This window comes from Strongylocentrotus purpuratus, unplaced genomic scaffold (genome assembly GCF_000002235.5).
Source record: "Strongylocentrotus purpuratus isolate Spur 01 unplaced genomic scaffold, Spur_5.0 spur5_scaffold_18, whole genome shotgun sequence".
NCBI lineage: Eukaryota > Metazoa > Echinodermata > Echinoidea > Camarodonta > Strongylocentrotidae > Strongylocentrotus > Strongylocentrotus purpuratus.
In genome coordinates this window covers 2,418,627-2,441,097 of record NW_022145603.1, presented here as the reverse complement: position 1 = coordinate 2,441,097, position 22,471 = coordinate 2,418,627, and the positions used below count along the sequence as shown (strand labels likewise).

The window sequence follows — 22,471 nt, the reverse complement described above, 5'->3', positions numbered from 1 at the left end:
TGGAATCATCAAAATGATAAGAAGTGTGGCCAAGTCTTGGTAAAGTTACAAACACTTGCACAGAAAGATGTATATGGGACTACACGAACACGAGGCGTAAAAAGCCGGCCCCCGATTTTTACAATGTTACATGCATATAAATATGAAGGCATTTGAAGAGCCATGCTTTTCAGGGAACATGGCTTAACTGATGTTTTTCCACACTTGCATACTAAGAATGAGTAATGCTCACAAATTATTTTTCACCTCTTCCCAGAACTCAACCTTCTCTTTAAAGGCAAAGGTTTGAATGAAATTGGAAAATTTATGTGATTTGTTTATTTTTGAAATCACAGTACTGTACATGGACACTTCAAGTTGGCTGAATCAGGAATGTCATTGGATTGCAAATAACTAAAGGAAAGTCCAAACATGAAGAAGATGTTCCAAGATTTACTGATTTATTGATTGACAGATTTTAGTCTGATCATCATCTCTGATTGCTCTATTAAGAGGTATTCTAAGGCTAGCTGTATCTCTTTGGGTCGATCATGGACTGTCCATGGTTTGATCTACAGGTACTGGTAGGCCTGGCCCCCCCCCCCCCATTCCGTGGTCGGAGGGACCGCATGCGTGTTCCCAAAATGTCCGGTAAAGGGGTACTTTTCACGCACCAAAGTCCGGCTCGTAGTACACAAAAATCCGGCCCGTATTGACTTTACACACCAGACTTTGGGGGGTGTTTTCAAAAGGAGGGAACATGCATATATGCGTAACCTAAATAACACTGAGGGGGGGGGGGGGGGGGGGGGGCGGGCTGGCAGGCCTGTAATGGTTGAGAGTTTATTAAAGCCACAGATACATGTACATGTACTGTACATGTAGTTTGTCACTGATGTAGTGTGAATGCAGTTCATGTGATTGCAAAGAACCAAAGTGAGAGTTCAAACCTGAATGAGATAAGATGAATGAATGAAGAGCGGATGTGAGTATCAGAGGCTTGCCCTTCCCTATAGCTTCCTGTACATGTAGGTTTGAGGATAGCAAAGTTCTGTGATCTTTGTCTGACAGTATCAATGTTTCCTGGACAAAACAATCCAATCATAGCATTGTCGTTGACAACTAGGCCCATTTTACACTGCAGAAAAACTTTATTTTTTATTTTTTTAAACGACCATACACGCAACTGTACATACTACTTGAAAAACGTTTTAAAAAAAAACCGATGGTGTTTGCGTAATACTCTAGACGTGCTATAAATGGGTAGCTTAGCAACTTTTGATGACACACTACAAAGTGAGAAAAACTATCAGTTTTTGATTGCAGTGTCAATGCAGCTAATGTGTGGCTTGCTCTCAAGTAGTGAATACAAAAATTTTGAAGAGGGCGGGAAGGGAGGAGGAACACAGTATTATTAAGCTTGGGGAGGTTCTAAAACAGCTCTGGAAGAGAAACAAAAAAGAGTTCATATGAAAACTGTAAAACATGTTCCATACCAAAGTCGCTGTGACTGAGGAATTCTTATTTTGAATGGCAATCTCCGCAAAAGCTCTCTAAAACAAATCAATTTGTACATTTTGACACTGCCGTAGAGGTTACCAATCAATTTTGAATTTACATTGAATAATTTGATTGCAGCAGCCAATAATTCATTGGTTTGGTGTGAAAGAACAACACCTTCAATAATTTGGATGTGTTTGACACTTTCTATTGCTAATAGTACTTACTGTACAGTGTACATGTATGACTCAAGGACTACAGAAAAGGCTCATACAAAAAGGCATGCCAATTTGAGGCAGAGCCGAGCAGTCCATGTTAATGATTAGCCTCTATTCTTTGATTAGTTGATCAATAGCAAGACAGAAAGAAAGGAGTCAGTGTTTGTCAGGAGAGAGTGTGAGAGAGAGAGACACACATACAGAGTGAGAGATATAATATAGACAGAGACTGAGACAGACATGTACAGTATGTAGAGAAAGAGATTGCGAGAGAGAAGCCCAGAAGTACAGTACAAGATTGTCAGAGTTTCATGTACAATTGTACCTGGGTTAATTAGAATCTGTTTTGACAGGTAAATAGTGATAATGAGGCATGCATGCTGAGTTTCATGCTGTGTATTGTGATGAACAAAGGGGACTGATGTATGATACAGAATGAAAGGATAGATTGAACTCACAGAAATATATGCTGTACTGTACCTACAGGTACATGTATATTGCAATATTATTTTAATAGGAGAGCATCAATTGATCACAAATTGAAATTAATGCACTGATCTTCAGGTATTGATGGGCAGTTGGGCACTAATTAAGATGGAATACATGTACATGTATGTAAATGGTGTTCTTTATTGTGTAATGAGGTAATTGGGATGATGGGAACTTATACAAATTAAAACTAACCAACAATGTTCCTGCTCTTTCCAGTATACAGGCATTTTGTGAGAAAATGAATCTCATGTATACACTGTGCAATGTGTGCATGATGATTGGTTGGTCAGCTGTCAATGGACCTCTTCATAATACTATTTTCTTTAGAGTACGTGTTTCTGTCTGTTCACCCCTTTCACTGTGCAATGATTCTTTGCATGCAGTTCTTATACATGTTTTGTGTATAGTCTGAATGAGCTATTAGATACTGTTTGTGTTTAATCATTAAAGATAAAGGTGGGTTCTGGTCATCCGAATGCATTGTGAAAGAAAAGGTGTGGAATGGATCACAAAAAGTTGATCATGTAGCATGTTAGTATTGGTGTGTACTGCAAAGTTCTGGAGTCATCAAAATCTTTTTCTATTTTTTTTACCAGAACTCAACTTTATCTTTAATGATCATCATTCTTTCTCTTTCTCTCTCTCTTCATCAGGTATGACAAGGTGATAGGATCACAGTGTGTCACATGACCCTCAGTCTATTTTCTACCTTCCGTCTCTCGAGATCAAAGTGTGTCACATGACCCTCGGTCTATGTTTTGCTCCGGAGATCGAATACATTCCATGCTCAGCACATGACCATCAATGTTATCCTTGTAGACCATGACGTCATCCAAACTACCCCATCAACCGCCATCCGCGTCTAAGCCTGCGACACTGTTCTGAACTCCCTGGACATTTTTGGCGCTAGGGGTGGGAGAGTCAATCGCAGGATGCAGTGATACCATCAGGAACATTGTCAGTTGCATGACGCCTTGAAACAGATTCATAGACTTCTTTTGAAGCAGAGAAAGAGAGAGAGAGAGAGAGAGAGAAAGAAAAAGAGAGAGGAAGAGAGTGAGTGACTGACAGAGAGACAAATAGACAAATTGAAAGGAATAAGGCATTTGAAAGCCTTATCCAACCAAGAGTCGTGTTGGAATTTCACGTAAAAAGCTGAGCTACTGGTGGACTTTGAAGGTGTTTGGACCACACCGCTCTCCATATTGAGCTGCCAACCGCCGCCCATAGAGATCTGGGTTAACAGAGTGCACCCTGGGACAATCTAGGGTAAGACAATGAATAATTCATGAGCTTGTAGATCAAGGGTATTATAAGGACTGGCAGGATTAGGTTCTTAATTGATGTGGGAGTGAAGAAGATGATGTAGTTGCTATAGCAACGGTTGGTTGTAGCACGCGTCTCCGTCACCAGGAGTGGGTTGATGGAAGAAGGAACCGCGTCAGTAGCTGTAGAGATATGCTAGTCTCGTGACCTCTCTCCCGTCAGGGTTCGGGTGTGAACGTGACTTGAAATCGCTAGATGGAAAGCGATCTATTCAAAGGCATTCGTCTGACTGCTAGGATTAACTTGTTTTTATGACGAGTTCTACTTTATAGGTCATTACGTTCCTAGTTTCCATAGCAGCAGATCTTAAGCGCTTGACAGAAAATAAGGACTGTGCTGACTTTTATCTGTCTCTTTTCTGGTTTAATCTCAACTTTCCATTATTAACCAAACTAGAAGGTTTTGTACATAGCTTCATGTTTCCATTATAAGAGGGATTCCTTGCCTTGAATTAAAGAGAGGATTGAGTTAGACTGGTAAAGTTCAAAAATAATGTTGGAGTTTTCTTACGTTATATTTCCTTGTTTCTTAATTTATAGAAAGGATTAATCACAAAGTGCCCTCTTGGTCACCATATCACAATAAACACCGTTGGACCAAATTTTGCAGCTTCATCAGTGTGCATTGCAATTCATATTATTGATTTTTAGCATGATTGAGTCAATTTCTTTAATATTTGGGTGATTCCAAAACTTCATGATAATAGTCATTTGTGTTACATACTCGTCCATTCAGAATAGTTTCTAGAGAGTTTCTTTCACGATGCAATCGCTTGACCAAAACTAAATCTTTTCTTGAAGCTTCTAGCTCCATTTGATGACTTACTTCTTCTCTTGTATAGGTACCTTCTGGATTCTTTTAGTCTCTGACATAGCGACGAAGATGACAAATCTAGCATCGGATGCAAGCCAGATGCTGGCTGCTGCCTTAGAGCAGATGGATGATATTATTGCAGGTAAGATATTATTACTGTAGTTTAATAGCTCGTTATGAAAAAAAAAAAAAATGAAAAAAGAGCTATAAACAAGAGAGTTCATTTGGTATCTTGCTTCTATTGTAGTTTTGATATGACAATGCTGTGTATCATTGTTGGTGGATGAGTAAGGAATATTAGGTTGGATTTAAGGATCTTTCATGTGGTTCACTGCATTGATTCATATCCTGTCAACTGAGAATCCCTGCTGAAATGTCAGTAATACCTCAGTCACACTGCTAAACCGACTCCAAACCGACCGATTCGTGGCTGTTCGTGGAGATGCAATTGTTGTCTGATCTGTTGTCGGTCAGGTGTCGGTCTCGTTGGTATGACTGAGGTATTAGGACACTGCACCTAGGGTTTTACTTTGGAGGGGGGGGGGGGGGGGGGGGGGTAGGGGGCAGTGGTCGGATATGTCTCACGCAAATAATAATGATGGCACCAAAGACAGGTTAGAATGATAAATGTAGATATATAATATTTCAAAAAGAAAGACTTCCTCAGTTTCCCTTTAGATAGAGGAGCCTAGTCATGAATCCTTAAGGGGTTGGGGGGGGGGGGGGTGGTACCCGTCCCTCTCATGGAATGGTAAAAAAAAGGAAACAAAAAAATCAAGGAAAAAGAGAAATGGAAAGTGAGAGGGGGAAAAAGTCCATAAAAACACCACCTCCTGGAACCTCACCCGCATCAGTACATATAAATTAACATTTCATTTTCCAATACGATTGATGCCCCTACCCTCAGTCATGCCAGTGCCCCTGAATGGTTGGATGCATGCTATGCCATTGTCATCAACTAATACTGGTATGATGAGGAGGGGATTACCCTTGGAAGTTAAAGGGGATTACCCCTAACTGATGAGGCATGTGGATGTAATTAATACTCTCCTGTGACTCGCTATATTGTCATATTCATCATTTGTCCTGTGCTATTCTTTGCAAGCTTGCATCTAATGTTCAGGGTTGCTATTTTTCAGGTTTTTGAATGATCTCAGACCCTGTCACCCCTCTGTTTCATGCATCTTTAAAGGGCAATCCAATCCTTGTAAAACTTCATTGGCATGGAAGCATACAGTACAGGTACAAATATGAGATACAGAAAATAAACCCAGCCAATAATAAGGGAGTTATGAATCACTAAATCCATTGAAGTCTCAAATTGATTTGATTTGATTTGGCAATTGGTCAGTGGATTGCTCACTGATAACTTCCCTGTTTGTCGTGTACAAAAATATAACTAATTTCCTTTTGTCTCCTAAATGCCTTCTCCCTTTGGCACTACATAAAATATATCATGGACAGCACATTATCATAAGTCACTTACGAAAAAGAAAAAAAACCCTCCTGAATCACACATTTTAATAATTTTGTGTGTTGAAACAAATGAGAAAGTAGTCCGGCACTTCATCACAGTGACATTACCGCTTCAGGCAATCTCAATCATTTCTTCTTTCCCTTTCCTTTTTTGACGAAAGAATATATATATTAACAGCCCTTTCAGTAAGGCTACCGCATGAATACCAAAAGCCTCCATTTGTGATAATATTTTGTCTTCTTTTGCACAGCATGTATTATCGGGAGTGAAAGCATTGTTAGCAAAGTATTTTAATTTGAATACTTAACTTGTAATACACTAATCAGAATTTTATTAAAATTTATTTTCAGGTGACCAAATCATTGATCCTTCAACATTCATGATTTGTTATCAAAAACTTTTTTGGGATAATCATAGAATCATCAAACTGTCAAGATAGGAAAAGTTATGTGATGCATCAAATATGGTTTGTTATGAGAGGTTATTGGTTCAATTCTTGACTTATCAACAGATAAACAGAGAGACCGAGAAATAGACAAAACCTACATGTCACTTACAGATTAATAAACAGAAAAGAGAGTGACACAAAAAGACAAATACAAACAGTACATATTTAGTAAATACACAAACAGATAGATACCGTATTGACAGACATATTAAGACAAACAGATAAATACATGTACAGGTACATATTAAAATGGACAGACATTCTACACAAACAGATAAGGTACATACAAACAGCAGGACAGGAAACACATGTACATACAAAACAAACCCCTCACTGACTGATAAATTTTGTTTTTAAAATCAAATCAATCTCTCTTGCGGATCGACTGTTAATTAGCCTGCATACCATCTATTCACACTGTAATGTCATGCATGAGAGAGAGGGAGAGAGAGAGAGAGATAGTAGGCCAGGCCTCAGGGCTATAATACAGGAATTAGCTTCATTCTGGTTCCAAACTACGCATTTTACACAATACACGACTGGGATGCGACTCTTACTATGTGCACAAAAGCAAGTCACCAGAACATAGTGGCAATTGTTGAGGCATGATATACAGTAGAACATGCTACATTGTATAATGTACATGTAGCACACATTCATGTACATTTGGGATTTCCTGCCGGAAGTGTCACTCTGTGCTAAACTTTGGAATATAATCACTATTGATTGGTCTTTTGGTTGTTTTACATTATATTAAATCAGTCGGGAGAGTGAATTTGAAGTGAGTACATATTTCATGTTGTTGTCATTGCAATCACAAACTTTGACAAAATTAGAGTATGAATTCATGTACGGTACATTTAGTTAGCAGTTTAGCACAAACTGAAAACAGAGCATTGTACTGCATGAATCTTTGTTTGAGTGCAGTGTACATGCACATGTACATGTCAATCTTGTTATTAATTTATAATACACATGTAATTACATTAAATTTTCTTTCAAATAATTATAAGTTTTCAGGTTCAGGTTCAGGTTCAACAGCTTTTATGATCTGTTTATGTTTGTTGCTGGTACTAAAACATCCCAATGCTATTGTACATGTATCAAGAATCTATTTGAATAGGTGATCAATTAAGCCGAAACTGAAAATCATTAGCGCCATTTAATTTTTAATAGCTATCCATTAATGATGCTCATTGAAAATGCGAGGAGCTCTTGCAAATACAGTGTAGCCCAAGTTTAGTGTTGTTTTCCAATCATTTCTCAGCATGAAGGTTTTGAGAATGTGTACCATTTACAAACTATATGCCTGTCTTCATCAACTTCAGTTGGCCAAATAGCCCGCTATTTCTGATTCTGGAAATCAGCCCGAACACAAAATAGCAGGGTATTTGGTGCTGTTCACTCAGGAAATTTTCCCAAGATATCTTGGGCTAGTTTGCATAATAGCCTGCAATTTTTCCGGTCTGTCTTCACCAGCCTGAAGACTCACACTATGCGCCAGCACTGAGCAAATTTCTCTAGCTCAAGTTTCGAGCTGATGGAGACACAATTCGTAACTGTGGGCTAATTTCCCAAATCAGAAATAGCGGGCTATTTGGAACGGTTCATGCTCATAACTTGTCTAGAACAATTCTTTAGATGGTTCAAATGAAATCCAGATTGCACTTTTTTAAGATTTAAGATTATTTTATTGGTCCATGCATGTAAACATTACATAGAAATTTTGATTCCAATGGCTTTTTTGACAGTGAAAATACAAATGATAGAAAATACAATATAGCATTTATCAATAGAAAACGATGTACATATAGATAATTATTTATAATGTGCATGTGCCCCTCAATTTATGATGAATTTTATGATTTTATTTTGTGACATGACCAGGTAGCAGAATACAGGGCATGGACTATGACAACGGACCTGTAGTGACCAACAACCAAGTCAACATCACACATCCCAAAGAGAACGGATCACATGCAGACGTCCCAAGACTCATCACAGAACTACGCTCAGCAGCAGAGAGATCCATAGAGAACGGGGAGGAGAACCTACTCCATGATCGGGTAGAGGATTCCACTCGGCAGTACATTGTACGGTTGCTAGGCGACAAGAAGGTAAGAATTTGAGCTTCATTTTCAGTAAATATTAAAAGTCTGTCATCTTTGAGTAGAAGTTGTCACTTTTCAGGTTGCATCTGCCGAATTTTGGAATAAATTACCAGAATGTGATACAGTTGACAACTTTAATGCGCGTCTTATAACATTTCTTTTCAAAAATACTTTCCAATTTTAACGAGAGAGTATGTTGAGCATACATGTATCTCACTCTTCTTATGTTCCTCTATACACCTTTCCTTCTTACACTTTCTTACAGCGCATAGAGACATTGTGATATGCACTACATAAGTACTGTTTGTTATGGTGCTCTCCTACGTCCAGGGATGCTAGTTTTCCGGGCTTGACACCTCCCCATTTCCACTATTCCAGGCTTCATTTTTGTAAAGCACATACAGTATGTGACTCCTCTCAAGCTCATTGGATGAAACCGTCTGGTATCCCTGAATCTCACATAGATTAGCTGTTAAGTCATGGTATATTTCATTACTATCCAGGCAGGATTATAATCCCAGTAGAGGTGGATGGTTTTCGTGAGGTAGGGCTCAAGACTAATGGCATCCAGGACTATGTGAACCCCTAATCTTCGTCCGGACCTCAACATTTCACAATTTTGAGATGGGCTCATGAATTTATTCATTGTGCACAGTGTGTGCTCGTAGTATTGGAACTGTTGGGTGTACCTTTAATAACAAATCTTGTTATCATTTTCATTGTCGATGAGGTCTGATTCGCACAGGATATATCCTCTTCCTCTATTGTTCAATGCAAAAGTGAAACTATGATTGGTTCTAATGATTACCATGACCAAAAACATAACCAGAGAAATAGATAAATTTAGCACTAATGAATGTTGATACTTCTCAGCTCCGTTCTATGATTGAATGATAATTGGCATCAATAAAGTACTCTTAAAGCGTCTCAATGTTATAATTAGATTCTAGACTATTATCTATCTTTCCACAACATGTTGGAAATACAATGGATTTCAAGTACTTGGGCACATCTCTTTTTATTAAACTAAAGTTAGTTTCATTTGTATTTGCCTATTATTAATTTGAAAACGTGTTTGTGCACTTGAGGCTTGTTCAGATTTCAAGTGGTAAACTACAGTCATTTCTTTTACAATGTGTGCATCTATATGATTGGCGACTGCGCAAAGCAAAGGTCCTAAGCGTATTACAGTAACGTCATCTGCCTTGATTCAATTCAATTCAATTCAATTTCAGTTGTACCCTGTATCATTAAAAAAGTAACTGGCAGAAGTCTGAAGACTAACATTTTAATATTTACTGTATTTACTATGCCTGGCAATGTCACCCAGCTCAGTAATCGGTGTGTTGACTCACCACTCGGAAACTAGAACAACACTCAAATTTGTCTGTCATCTTGGTTTGAAAGTAGTATTTTCTGATAGATCTTATTATGTAGTTTATAATAATAATTCCTCCAATTTTTCTTCTATTACACGGCGTTCCACAAGGTTCTATCCTAGGTCCTCTACTGTTTTATAAGTCAGCAAAAAAAAAGTCGGGCGAAAAAGAGGGGCACTTTATACAACGTTAATTACGGTATATACCGGTAGTAGCAAAAAAGTATTATTGCCAAAAAAAAAAAAAGAAGAAGAGATAAATTGGATTATATTTGATGAAATGCTGTAATTGTGAGAGGTAAATCTAGCCAAGCACATTGTTTACATACATGGCAGTACACATGCAGAGGAATGATGGGAAAGCTAGGAGGGAAGTGTGTTTCCTCTGACTCCTAACACAATGGATGAATAACAATGGAATGAAGCAACTGGTATGGGAGTCAAGGAGTCTTCACACGCCCCCAGCCATAATATTATTTCTCAACCAACTAGTCTACAAGCACAGACCCTTGCAGGGAAAAAATATTTCGGGGGCTACTTTTTAATCTTGCTTGCATGAAAATAACACTCTTTAATTTGTTTTGCATTGAATTTTGGGGGGCTCTTTTACGACTTTCAGGGGCTCTTTTTAGTTTTTCGGGGGCTAATTCGCCCGGAACCCCCGTGCATTTTTTTCACTGGACCCTTGTCAGTCATTGTGTTTTGGTAGAGGGTCTGAACGGTGAGACTATTGTAGACTACCTAGTTTTCTGCACTACATAGTCTCTGTGCTTAAAGCCCCTCTAAAGTGTTAGGAGCCCCAAATTCACCAACAATTTGATGGCAACATTTCAATGTGAAAGAGGATGTCATTTAAGACACACTTCTGCAAAGATTCCCCCCCCCCCCCAAAAAAAAAATGTGTTTGAAGAAAAAAAAATAACATTGATGGGTTTTCTGTTATACACAGAAAACCTAAATTTTGTACTCTTTCATCATTATTTGCTTCAAACACATTTGTTTTGAAAATCCTTGAAGAAACTTGACTAAAATGTCATCCTCTTTATCATTATGATACAATTTAAGTGAAAATTTGCTATCAAATTTAGGGGGCTCACTGCGCTCTAGATGGGCTGTACACTACTCCTGATATAAACCAGAGAGTATCAGAGCTAGGCTCAGCTCAAGACTCTATAGAATTGTAGATAAGCGTCATGTTAAAGTCTGTATGCGCAGACTAATAGAATGCCAAGGCCAGAATGCTAGGATAAATAGAGAGCTGCTCTATGTTATTTTCTTTTTCTTTGGGGGTTTATTGTGGGGGTGTTGAAAATTCTTTCATTACTGTATCATTATGGAATGTCTACATGTATATCCGATGTATAGAATCATATAGACATGTTCGATTGTGACAGTATGATGATGTTTTGCTGTCTCAAATGAATTTTAATGGAATGATGGTCTTGGCCTAAACGTAAGGCTGTACATGCATTTTTTGTTTGTTTTTAGTACATGAAATAAGCATTGTTTAGGCTTTAAAAATTTATATTAAAATAAAAATTGAAAGAACCTGTCAAATTCAAACTAAGCTCACCTCAATTTCACTTGGGGGGGGGGGGGGGGCTGCAGGGTGCTGCAGACAGAAATAAATACCAGCAGATTTTGCAATTTAAAACAAAATAGTTATAAAAGGGGAAGTCCATCCTGATATAAAGTTGGTTTTAATAAATAGAAACAAAAAGTGAGAAATTAAAAATGAGACAATTTAAATTTTAAAGTTGTGATCAATCAAACACAAATTGACAACACTGTCACTTACGTGCTCCTCTCCAAATTGCTTCACGTACAGTACGTTTCATAAACTTTAATTTTCTTTAATAGAATAACAAAATAGATTTGTCCATACAAGGATTGTATCAAAACATGTTTGCAACAATTATATTTAGGATGCGTGTATGATCAAGAATTCTCTTTAGGGAAAATAAAACATTTCTGATTTTTTAAAGTAAAGAACAAATAGAGAATCTTGCAAGAAATGTCACAAAGTTGCCAGTTTATGTTTGAGTGATCGCAACTTTTAAAAATTCACAAGTTTCTTCTTTTTAATTAGAATTTGCTCATGACTTTTCACTGACCAGCTTCTCTCATTTTCTGCTTCTATTAAAACCAACCTAATATCAGGGTGGACTACCCATTTAAATGCACATGTGAGCTAAGCATTCAACCAACAAACTGAACATTTAGAGAGCATATATATTTATTGATACTTACTTGAAAATGTTGATTGAAGGTTGTAATTCATTAACGCATGATCAACTCTTAAAAATATAAAATAAATAGAATGGATGTTTTTTTTGGCCCTTCTGCGACGTACCTTCCTCATAGAATAAATTTCCTTTGTGATTAATCTCTATCATTCTGTCATCTTGTAGAGGCCTCAGTATTATCATAAACCTATTTGACAGATTCTTAATGGTGTTTGCTCTCCTCGTGTGCTGAACAAATATCCCTAACAAATATTAATATTATGTAGTAATCAGCACCTTAGGAATGTCAATAACAGGAGACAGTGTCTACAGTAAATTGCTTTGTGTTTACATTTATTGTCAAACACTGACTCTTTTTGTTTAATCTAGATGGCTTTTAGATAAGCAGGCACTGTTGAATTTAATTCATAATTTTGATTGTATGGATTTGTGGCATTTACATGTATTTAGGTTTTAGTTTTGGAAATGATAAATAAATATTGAGATGAAGGCATGAAAAGAGGGAGGGCGGGAGAGCGAGAAAAGAGAAGGAGAGAAAGAAAGTGGGAGGGGGAGGGGAAGGAAGGAAGGGATTTCAGATTGACAGAAATTTTGTTACATTGTAGTTCAGAGAAAGTGAAGAGTTCTCAATTTGTGTCTCATCGATTACATCTTCAAATATCCATAACCTCCTCCTTTTTAATCAGAGTTTGTTTAAAATTTCGCTGATTTTTTTTCTCTAATTATTCTGCTTTCATGAAAACAAACTGAACATTATGCTGGACATCCCCTTAACAAATCTTTATTAAATATATACCCCACATACTGAACCTACATCTCAACATGCTGTACACATTGGTCTTCTCCTATCATCCTATGTGATGATGAATTCCTCTGATATGAGTTCTAAGATCAATCAATAGAAAAGCCTCTTCACTGCCCATGACCTCCCCTGACCTCTCCTCAATATTGATCTATTTGGAATGAAATCTACCCTCAACCAATCAATTCTGACGTCTTTTCAATAGTTTTGATCAATCTGTTTCTCTTCATCATACCCATTCTCTCTGTGTCTTAGGAAGTTTCACTCAGTTGAAGCAGTATTCTAATTCTAAACCATCTCTGAAATCAGGGAAAAAAATACACGGGGCTCGGGGCAAATTAGCCCCCGAAATGCCAAAAAGAGCCCCCCAAAATATGCATAGAGTGCAATGCAAAACAAATTAAACTGTGTTATTTTCATGCCAGCAAGCTTGAAAAGTAGCTCCCGAAATTTGTAAAGTATTGAAATCCATCTTTTAAAGATATGTTCTGCCCTCATCATCATGGTCTTTTATGTTTTCTCATTTGTCCTTCTCTTCCTCATCATGTTAGGCCAACAACATTTTGTACAGTTTGTACAGTACCTGTATTTTCCCAGCCTTAAATCATGGAGATATCTCTTCTTACATGTATATCTCCATGCTTGAATCTTAACTTTCTGCCATTTTAGTTTTGAACTTTGAACTTTGAACTTTAAACTTTCACATTTTACTGTATATCAAGTGACTTGTCATTTATAGATTGTGAAGGAATGATGATCTACTGCAATATCTGCTCTATCCAGCTTGATCAGTGATATGCATCCTCTGATTACTATGGTAACGCATCACTGGTCATTCAGAACGAAGGTCTAATTGACCTGAGATGTCCTGCTATGAACATGCTAATAACACAGCCAGCATGCTCTAGCCTAATATATAAGCCTCAATCCAATAGGTCTATATAATGTCTCCAGCTTAAATAAATGAAGATAGCAGATTACATTAAAATGGTAATTCTTTAGTTATAAAGCGAAGGTAATAGAGCTTTGAAAAGGATAGTTTTTTCATTTGGCATTATTTTCCACAATATTTGTCAATTTGAATAAAAATTACCTATAGATGGGTAATCAGTAAGAAGATATTTCTCATTTGTATTGTCAATGATTATAAAAAAAAACTGGGTGGGTAAAATAGTTTTGTACAAACGAATTCATTGGATACAATTTTAATTTGGTAGAACAAACTTTTCCGTAGACACCAGAGATACTATTATTTTTACTTTGCATTTAACAAGGTTACCAGTATAGATGAACCCCTTGAAACATGGATTGTAGCAAAGAAGAAAGTCGGAGCTGTGATGTTTTTTTGAAAGTGAAGTGATTAATTTCCTTCTATCCATACGGCAGAATTCCTGTAGGAAATCAACATCCGATTTCTTTCTTTATTGTATCCTTGAGGAAATTTATTTTGGTTTTATTTGTGAGGCAATATCATTCTCAGCTGAGATGCCCGGGAGAGCTGTTTTGTGTCTTCATGTTCTTCATGCAATTCTAACCAATTTCTTTATTCACACCTCTTTACATGACTACACTGTACATATACAATGTAGGGGGCCTTGTAGGGGGCAGGCAAAATGAACTTGCATCAACTTTTCTTTTATTCAATGAATTGATATCACTAATGTGTATCTTTTTTGCAGATATGCAATTTATCTTTTAACATTGACATACCAGTAATAATTGATTCAAATAAATCATGATTGTACAGAGTCATACTACAATGTAGCATACATACCGGTATTCATGGATAACATACATGTATACAGTATGATACATAGTTCAATGAGACAATTTACATTTTAGAAATATTAATTAAATGGACAAGAGTCAGTGAGTGAGAGAGAGAGAGAGAGAGAGAGAGAGAGAGAGAGAGAGAAAGAGAGAGGTGACATGCTTTCAGTCGGCAAGAAAGTTGTAGGAAGGAAGATAAGAGGAATGATGGGGAAGGGAAAGAAAGGAATGAAGGATAAAGGGAGAGGCATTGGAAGTGAAGAGTCCACCTTGAGAGGTAATGACTAGAGTCACAGAAAAGCTAGTTATACTCATTTATTTGTAAAACATGAATTGATGGAATACCCTGTATAAAGTTCTCAGCAAATCACATATGAATAAAGGATAACAATATTGGTCGACAAATCATCTCAATATTCCTCCAGTCTCTTCTTCCTCACTTGTATTGTGTACGTTTGGAGCCAGAAGGGTATTATCCAGTCCATACACACAGAGCTACCGTCCTTCTGTCTCCTAACATAGGATTTTGTGTTTGAGATAAATCTGAAGAGCTTTTCTATTAATTGGATTGCCAAGCTCAAAGTGCTGACAATAGATTGATCCTAATCCAGCATATCATTAGTATTGGTCATATAATGACTCACAGTCTAAATCAATCACTGTCCATCAACTAGTCTGCATTTCAAAACTCTTTCTGACTTAGGTCTGGGCTTTTAAGCGCTCTTCTCTTCCTAATTAAACAACTTTCTTTGTACAATTCTCTGCCTGTGTGCTTGTTTCACTGCAGGGTCATTCCTCCCATCCCCCTCATGCATGCAATGTTATAGTAGATCTGGCTTGTGTGGAGGAACATTCACTGCATACATGTGCATTGTGATGTTAGCCTTTATTCTTAAAATAAGAAGTAGTATAAACACAAAATGGGGTTGGAATTAGGGGGAGGGGCATAAATGTAGTATCAGCCCATAACAGTAACACCATCTCATGCAGTGCTAATGTCCACAGGGTATTAGTGGGTCTGCATTTAAATTTTAAAGACTATTTTTCTAACCTTGGTTGGACTTGGAATTGACCTTTGACACTGTGATGCATTCCAGCTGGTAGCTCAAGAATGCATGAAATTTACTTTTTGTTTATTGGCCTGACAGACGGAATTTATGACGAGGATCAGAGATGGAAGAAACCCCCAAGTAGGAAATGGGCTTTGAAATCAAACAAGAACCTCCATTGTGCTTTACTCTGGATATTAAAGGTATACACACTAGGCCTGTTTTCACTAGCTCGAGATTGCCAAATATCCCGTTATTTGAACTGTCCCGATCGCAAACTATCCAGCTGATTTGCGTCTTCATCAGCCTGAAGTTTCAATTAGCGGGATATTTGGTCGGGATTGTCATCCCAACAAGATATCTTGGGATAGTTTGCAAAATATCCCACTATTTGGCAAAATATCCAGCTATTTTGTCCAGTGCGTCCTCACCAGACCAAAGACTTGCCCTATGCGCGAACGCTGAGCAAAATATCTTGAGGTAATTTCTCAAGGTCGAGTTTCAAGTTTCGAGGTCGAATCTCGATCTGTTGAAGACGCGATTTGTAACCTCAGGATTATTTCCCAAATCAGAAATATTGGCTATTTGGCAATCTCGAGATGATGAGGACGCGCCTACTGTACACGTACACAGCTTTGTAGAACATATTTAAGGAGTATATTTATTTCAAATTTTCATTATCCACAAATTACTTACAAGCATACACATGCTTTCATAGTAGTCAGGTAGAACAAACGGCTCGGTATAAAAATGTCAGAGGTAAAAATGTCAGAGGTAAAAATGTCAGAGGTAAAAATGTCAGAGGTAAAAATGTCAGAGGTAAATTCTGACATTTTTTCCTTTGACATTTTTACCTCTGACATTTTTTCCTCTGACATTTTTACCTCTGACATTTTTACCTCTGACATTTTTACCTCTGACATTTTTTCCTCTGACATTTTTACCTCTGACATTTTTACCTGTCACCGAACAAACAACCAAAGAAGATACAGTATATTAGGGGGGTATTGCACAGTGGTCCCAGATTATGGTAATTTTTTTTCAAAGTTGATGTTGACCTACTTGTGACCAAAGAGTTGATGAATATTTTGAGCCTTAGTTACATTTATATAGGCAGGGTTATTTAATTTGCATGCATGCGCAGTACTTGGGTGAGATGATCGTACCATTCTTGTGTTCCCTTCTGATATCTTCTTGGATATGGTGCTCAGCCGCAGGAAGAAGTAACAAATAATGTTTAAAACTTTGAGGCTTTGCAAGCATAAAGTTTAAGATCAGGGGGTGTTTCACAAAACTTGTCATCAGTGACAAATGACAGTTGTTGTTATAAGCTACTGAAATCCTTGCTTCTGATTGGTTATCAGCAGATTTGTCGCTGCTTTTTCTCATTTGTCATTGAAAAAAAGATTTGTGAAACGGGTCCCAGGACAGTCATGTGTGAACATGGCTAAAGGCTGACGCAAGAGACTGATGCTTGAGAATTGAATCGACTCCCACACCGGGATCAAGATACGGAAAAGATTTCAATCATTTCATCAAAATGACTTATTTTAGTCTTATATGACCTCAAAGTGTTTGCTAAAGAATCCAGTGATTCATTTGTTTTGGATCTGAAAATTCGACGTCACAGTTATTTTTATTCTGTATACCTCAGTCACGCCGACACTAGACCGACACCAGACCGACACCAGATTGAACAAATAATTATAATTATATCACCCAGAATGACCCAAAATGGGTCGGTTTGGATTCTGGATGGAGTCTGGTTCGGCAGTGTGACTGAGGTTTTACAGTGTTAACTGTATAATGCATGCCACCTAAAAGTCATACACCTGTAGGAAAAGGTGTGTACAAAGTTATAAACCTCTCAATAAAATATCAAGGAAAGAAACTAGTGTTATAGGGCAGTGAAGAAATCCATTTAAGGATTTTAATGGCATGTACATGTACATTGAGTGATTTCAAGTTGGGTGTTTAAGGCTGGTGTTAGTGTTTAATAAACACTAACACCAGCCTAAACACCGAAATGGAAATCAGCTGGTGTTAAGGCTTTGACCTCTGAATATCGTCAACTTCCGGTAGCTAGTGTTATCGATTTTGCAAAATTGTCGTCTGCTGAATCGACCTTTGTAGCTGGTGTTAATATTTTACGTACAAATGTCCTATTCACTAACACTAGCCCCTAGGGATTAAGCAAATGTTGATTTCCATTCCGGTGTTAGTGTTGTACCCGCACACATTCAACGCACAAACAACGCCAATTTATTGTCTGACGATCAAATAAAAATATGTGAAACACGTAATTCCTACATGTATATTCTTTCGTGTAAAATTAGTTATTTTCTAAGACCAGAGAAATAGGTGTAAATTTATTCTGTACTTTTCATGATATCTTAAGTTTTGATGTACTAATTTAAAATCATGGTCGTAAAATCAAGTATGTGGTGACGTCACGGCTGGTGTTAAACTATCGATTTTGATATCGGTATCGGGCTCTTAATTTCATCAGCAAATTCTCCGCTCGATTTAAGAGCTCTTGACTGCTCTAAACACTAACACTAACACTAACACCAAACTTGAAATCACTCATTGTGATTTGTATCACATTTCTACATATGATGCTCAAATTTTTTCTTCTTCTGTACTTTGACTGGACGAGTTGATATTTGGCGTGTCTGTATAGAACTCAAATTCAATAACTGATTGCATGTAAGACGCTTCTATTTTGATCTCATTGCCATTGTTCACTTTATTTTTGTTGAAGCAATATCACTTGATTATAGTCAGCAGTGTAAAGAGCATGACAGCTGATTTCCACATTACCGTACTGAGCTGCCAAGCATCAGGCAGGATGGACAAGATAAATCCAACTACTTCCTATAAGACGCTGGAAAGGAAGAGGTACAGTTATGGGGATTAAACAAGGGGGAGAGGATTAATAGGGGTGTGGGAGTATACAGACCAGTGGACAGGAATCAGGGATTTGATATGCCTGGTGGAATTATACTTTCTAATAGAGATGTTACATGGGCGATCGGAGAGAAAGTTTGTTTCTTTTTGAAGCAGTAGTCACTTGTGAAGCATACTTTCTTACCTGTAGTAAGTGGTGTAGGACCTACATGCATAATGCAGGAATCTTGTTCTGTTCCCAAGTTTACACAGGTAGGTACATGTAGGTCTACATGTACAGGTATGCAATTGTATGATTGTCTATGAATTCATTGATTGATAAGGCGAAGGGAAGGGGGTTAGGAAGGAGAAGTGGAGGGTTGAGGGGGGTGTGTTGAAGGAAGTTAATAAAGTATGCAGTACCCGTACATGTACATCCATGTTCATGTGATAATGTTTTTGGACAAGGGAGATTTCATGACACTGATTTCTATGATTTCTTTTTAATCAGAGTTATTTTTTATCTTTCCACAACTCATACCCCTTTCAAACTGGCCTGATTTTCATTGGATGCATCTGAACTCATCCGATGAAACGGCCACTATGAATGGTATATCGATGTGACTCCGATAGAAGCACTATGAAAGGGGTATTTGTTCCAATCTCCCAACTATGTTTTGTCCATGGGATGTTTTTCACTTGTTCTTTCTGTTCAGATTGTAGCATTCAAAATCCGAGTGCCTGGCAAAAGGGCACAAGTGTACTTGTGAACCAGTAGGACTTTTGTGCTAATGCCCCTATGGCAGGCGCACACACAACGCAATATTGGATTATATGATTACTCATGCCGAATGGTAGAAATGTCCTATGTTTAGCATGCATGTTTGAGTGTTCAATGGTGCATTGTAAGCTCATAACGTGATTAGTACAGTCTGTTTACCCCTCTGCCTAGAGCTAACCGGTTTATTCACACTAGTTAGGTTCACAGCCTCTCAGGACAGGCGGTAAACAGGACTCAAAGCCAACAATCCCCTGGTCGTTTACTTACGTTACTTACATGCTTCCACATGCTTTCTCAGCAGTGGGGTAAAACAACAAACCATCAGTAGACATTCTTTGAAAATTGTAAGTACGGCCAATAATTTATCACTAAAAACGGAGAGGTTTGCAGATAATCAAACGCTATTATTTAGCTGTATAGAGTCAATTTTGCTAGTCTAAATGGGGGGTTATCACTTACTCACAACTAAAATATGCCTTGTTCTCCTTGTGACCATATTTATCCGAGGGCATTTGAAGAGCATTCTATTTTCAGGTGACAATTGTACTGTGATATACAAAGAACTAATGTACAAACAATTAGAAAGCTCACAATTATTTTTCATTTTTACCGTAACTGGGGGGCATTTCACAAAACTTGTCATCAGTGACAATTGACAGTTTTTGTTATAAGCTACTGAAAACCTTGCTTCTGATTGGTTATCAGCAGATTTGTGACTGAATTTTGTCATATGTCATTGAAAAAAGGCTTTGTGAAACGCTCCCCTGAACCATGTCCTTAAGAGAAAGATGACCCCTAGAGTCTGATCTGGAAAAGGGATCATCTTCCAAAAATGGTGTTTTTGAAAATTGGTGGAATACCACATACTGTACCAGTGTACCATCTGATGGAGAGAGATTATGAACAAATTTGGCTGTACTCAAGCTGTGATTGTCATCTATAAACAGACCAATTCATGGAAATTTGAGGCTTGTAATTTTCCTGAAGATGATTGTTTGGCATTTTCATGCCTTTTCCCAGAAGATTTCAAAGTGCATGGTAATAAGCAATTATGCATAGTGTATTAATGGATAGAAGAATAAGAGCTCTATAAGGATAGTATGAAGAACTTAAAAAGGAATAAAGGAACATTATCAAAATGGTGTTTATGGATCAAATTTCTAAATAGAATATTTGGAATGACAACTGTGTCTAATACAGTGGCGGGCCAGGGGGCCCGGCCCCCCCCCCCCTTGAGAAAAAAATCATGCAAAATCACGTGATTTTTACCTTTTTGGGGGGTTGGGCCCCCCCCCCCCTTGGCGCTCAAGGGGGGGGGGGGGGGTGCAAATTGAAATTTTTTTGAGGATCAAAAAAAAAAAAAAAAAAAAGAAGTGCTCTGTACCCCCCCCCACTGAGCGACTTTTCGGCCGGCGCGATTTTCAAATTTTCGGGAGCAAAAAAAAAAAAAAAGTTGGGCCCCCTCCCCTAAGAAATCCTGGATCCGCGCCTGGTCTAATATAGGTATAGTACTACTGGTATTTGTCTTTAAAAAAAATAATCGTATTGAAATGCAGAGTGTATGCCTATAAGCGAGTTCGTAAATAGCTCTGGAACACATGACCCCAAAATATCCACAGATCTTTGACACTATGGATACTTCCAACGTGTGCATTTTAGAATAATCACTGCCGAAGTGATGGAGGTGCTTCATGAATACCTTTTGTTTGCCTCTTGAGAAGAATACTTTCACCTGTGTATTAGATAAATGTACTGTTGGTGCATAAATGAATACTGATTACATAACTTTAATGAGCACGATCCGAGTATTCGTCTCAATGGTTTTACAATTTGGGTACAAATGACCTTTATCTGATCATGCGCAAATCCTAATTACGAACTCGCTTATTGAGAAGATTCCTTGATCCAGATGACAGTCTCAAAACCAGAAACTGTCTGCAAAGTGCAAGGCTCAACTCTCACAGGAATCTGGGAAACACTGTCACTGGTGCTATAAAATCCAAGTCTGGATTCACCAAATTTCCAAACTGTCACATTAGTATTCAAAGGACTCCTTTAAAGGTAATACAAAGTTTTGGGAAATTTTGAAAATTGGGTGGATAGTCAATCTTTACAATTTTGATATATTTGGATGCCCCTGTGGATGTATTATAAGCACTAACAAAATTAACCCCTAAAACACTTCTGTTTTCGAGAAAAATTGAATATAAAAATTTACCGGTACTCCCAGTAAATTTTGTTAAATTTCAAATAGCGCCTACGGCTGTACAATGGTAGCTGCGACCATGAAAATCTCAGAATATGTAGTTGTGATATATAATTTCAAACGGGAATAGCTAATCGGTCGATTTTAGTCAAGAAATATTGTTTCATAGTTAAATTAGTATCTTGACCTTGAGAGGGAGCTATACAACATAAAGAGTTTATTACTTATAATTTCATAACTTTAGACTCGATTTCAACCGGGACAACGATCAATGAATATTGTAGGAACGCATATGCTTCCAATATTTTAATTTGAACCAAATTCATGACCCCATACCAAAACTTTGTAATACCTTTAAACAAAACTTTAGTATAGGGACATGCTTTCAGGAACTAGTAGGGGATGTGCTGGGACTCTTTCACTAATCTTGATCCTATCATGTTGAAATTGGGAAATTGTCTTGTTTTACACTACAGTAGCTCATATTGAGTGTGAATATCCTACGGCCATTACGAAACCCAACAATGCTTTTATAACATAATACAATCTCACAATTTCCAAGCTAAGCAGAGCAGACAGATCTAGGTTCTATTTTCAATCGCTTCAGACTTTCTACATTAGTTAGAATGTATGGATTGTAGAGAATGCTACAACCCGTCTTGTTTACATGGTAGTGGTGCACATACATGTGCATTGAGACGTCATTCACACAGAGAAATTGTCGTACAAACTCAGAGCTACCAAGTATCACGCATTAGGCGTGACATCACGCATTTCGAGGGTCTGAAAATGCTCTTACGCACGACGCGCGCGCTAGATTTTGAAAAAACGCTATACCTTGTACTTGTGTACCCCCGCACGCGCACATGCGCCGAATCATGAAAATGTCACGCATTGCCGATCTTTGAACTTGGCGTCTCTGCAAACTATGATCATAGACATTGATCTGACAAATGCTCTAGTGACATCTTGCTTCAGGTCTTATT

The 22,471-nt window shown here is 37.7% G+C and overlaps 1 protein-coding gene across 6 annotated transcripts in view; it reads left to right on the top strand.

Annotated features, from left to right (window-relative positions):
* The window catches only part of LOC574986 (liprin-beta-1), a 95,354-nt gene that overhangs the window by 15,260 nt on the left and 57,623 nt on the right, over positions 1–22,471 (top strand). For all 6 annotated transcript variants that reach the window (XM_030989031.1, XM_030989032.1, XM_030989034.1 and 3 more), the window contains exons 2-4: positions 2,843–3,458; positions 4,357–4,470; positions 8,141–8,370. In XM_030989031.1, the coding sequence (XP_030844891.1) occupies positions 4,398–4,470; positions 8,141–8,370 (303 nt within the window). In that variant the 5' untranslated portion in view covers positions 2,843–3,458; positions 4,357–4,397. The remainder of the gene's footprint in view (positions 1–2,842; positions 3,459–4,356; positions 4,471–8,140; positions 8,371–22,471) is intronic.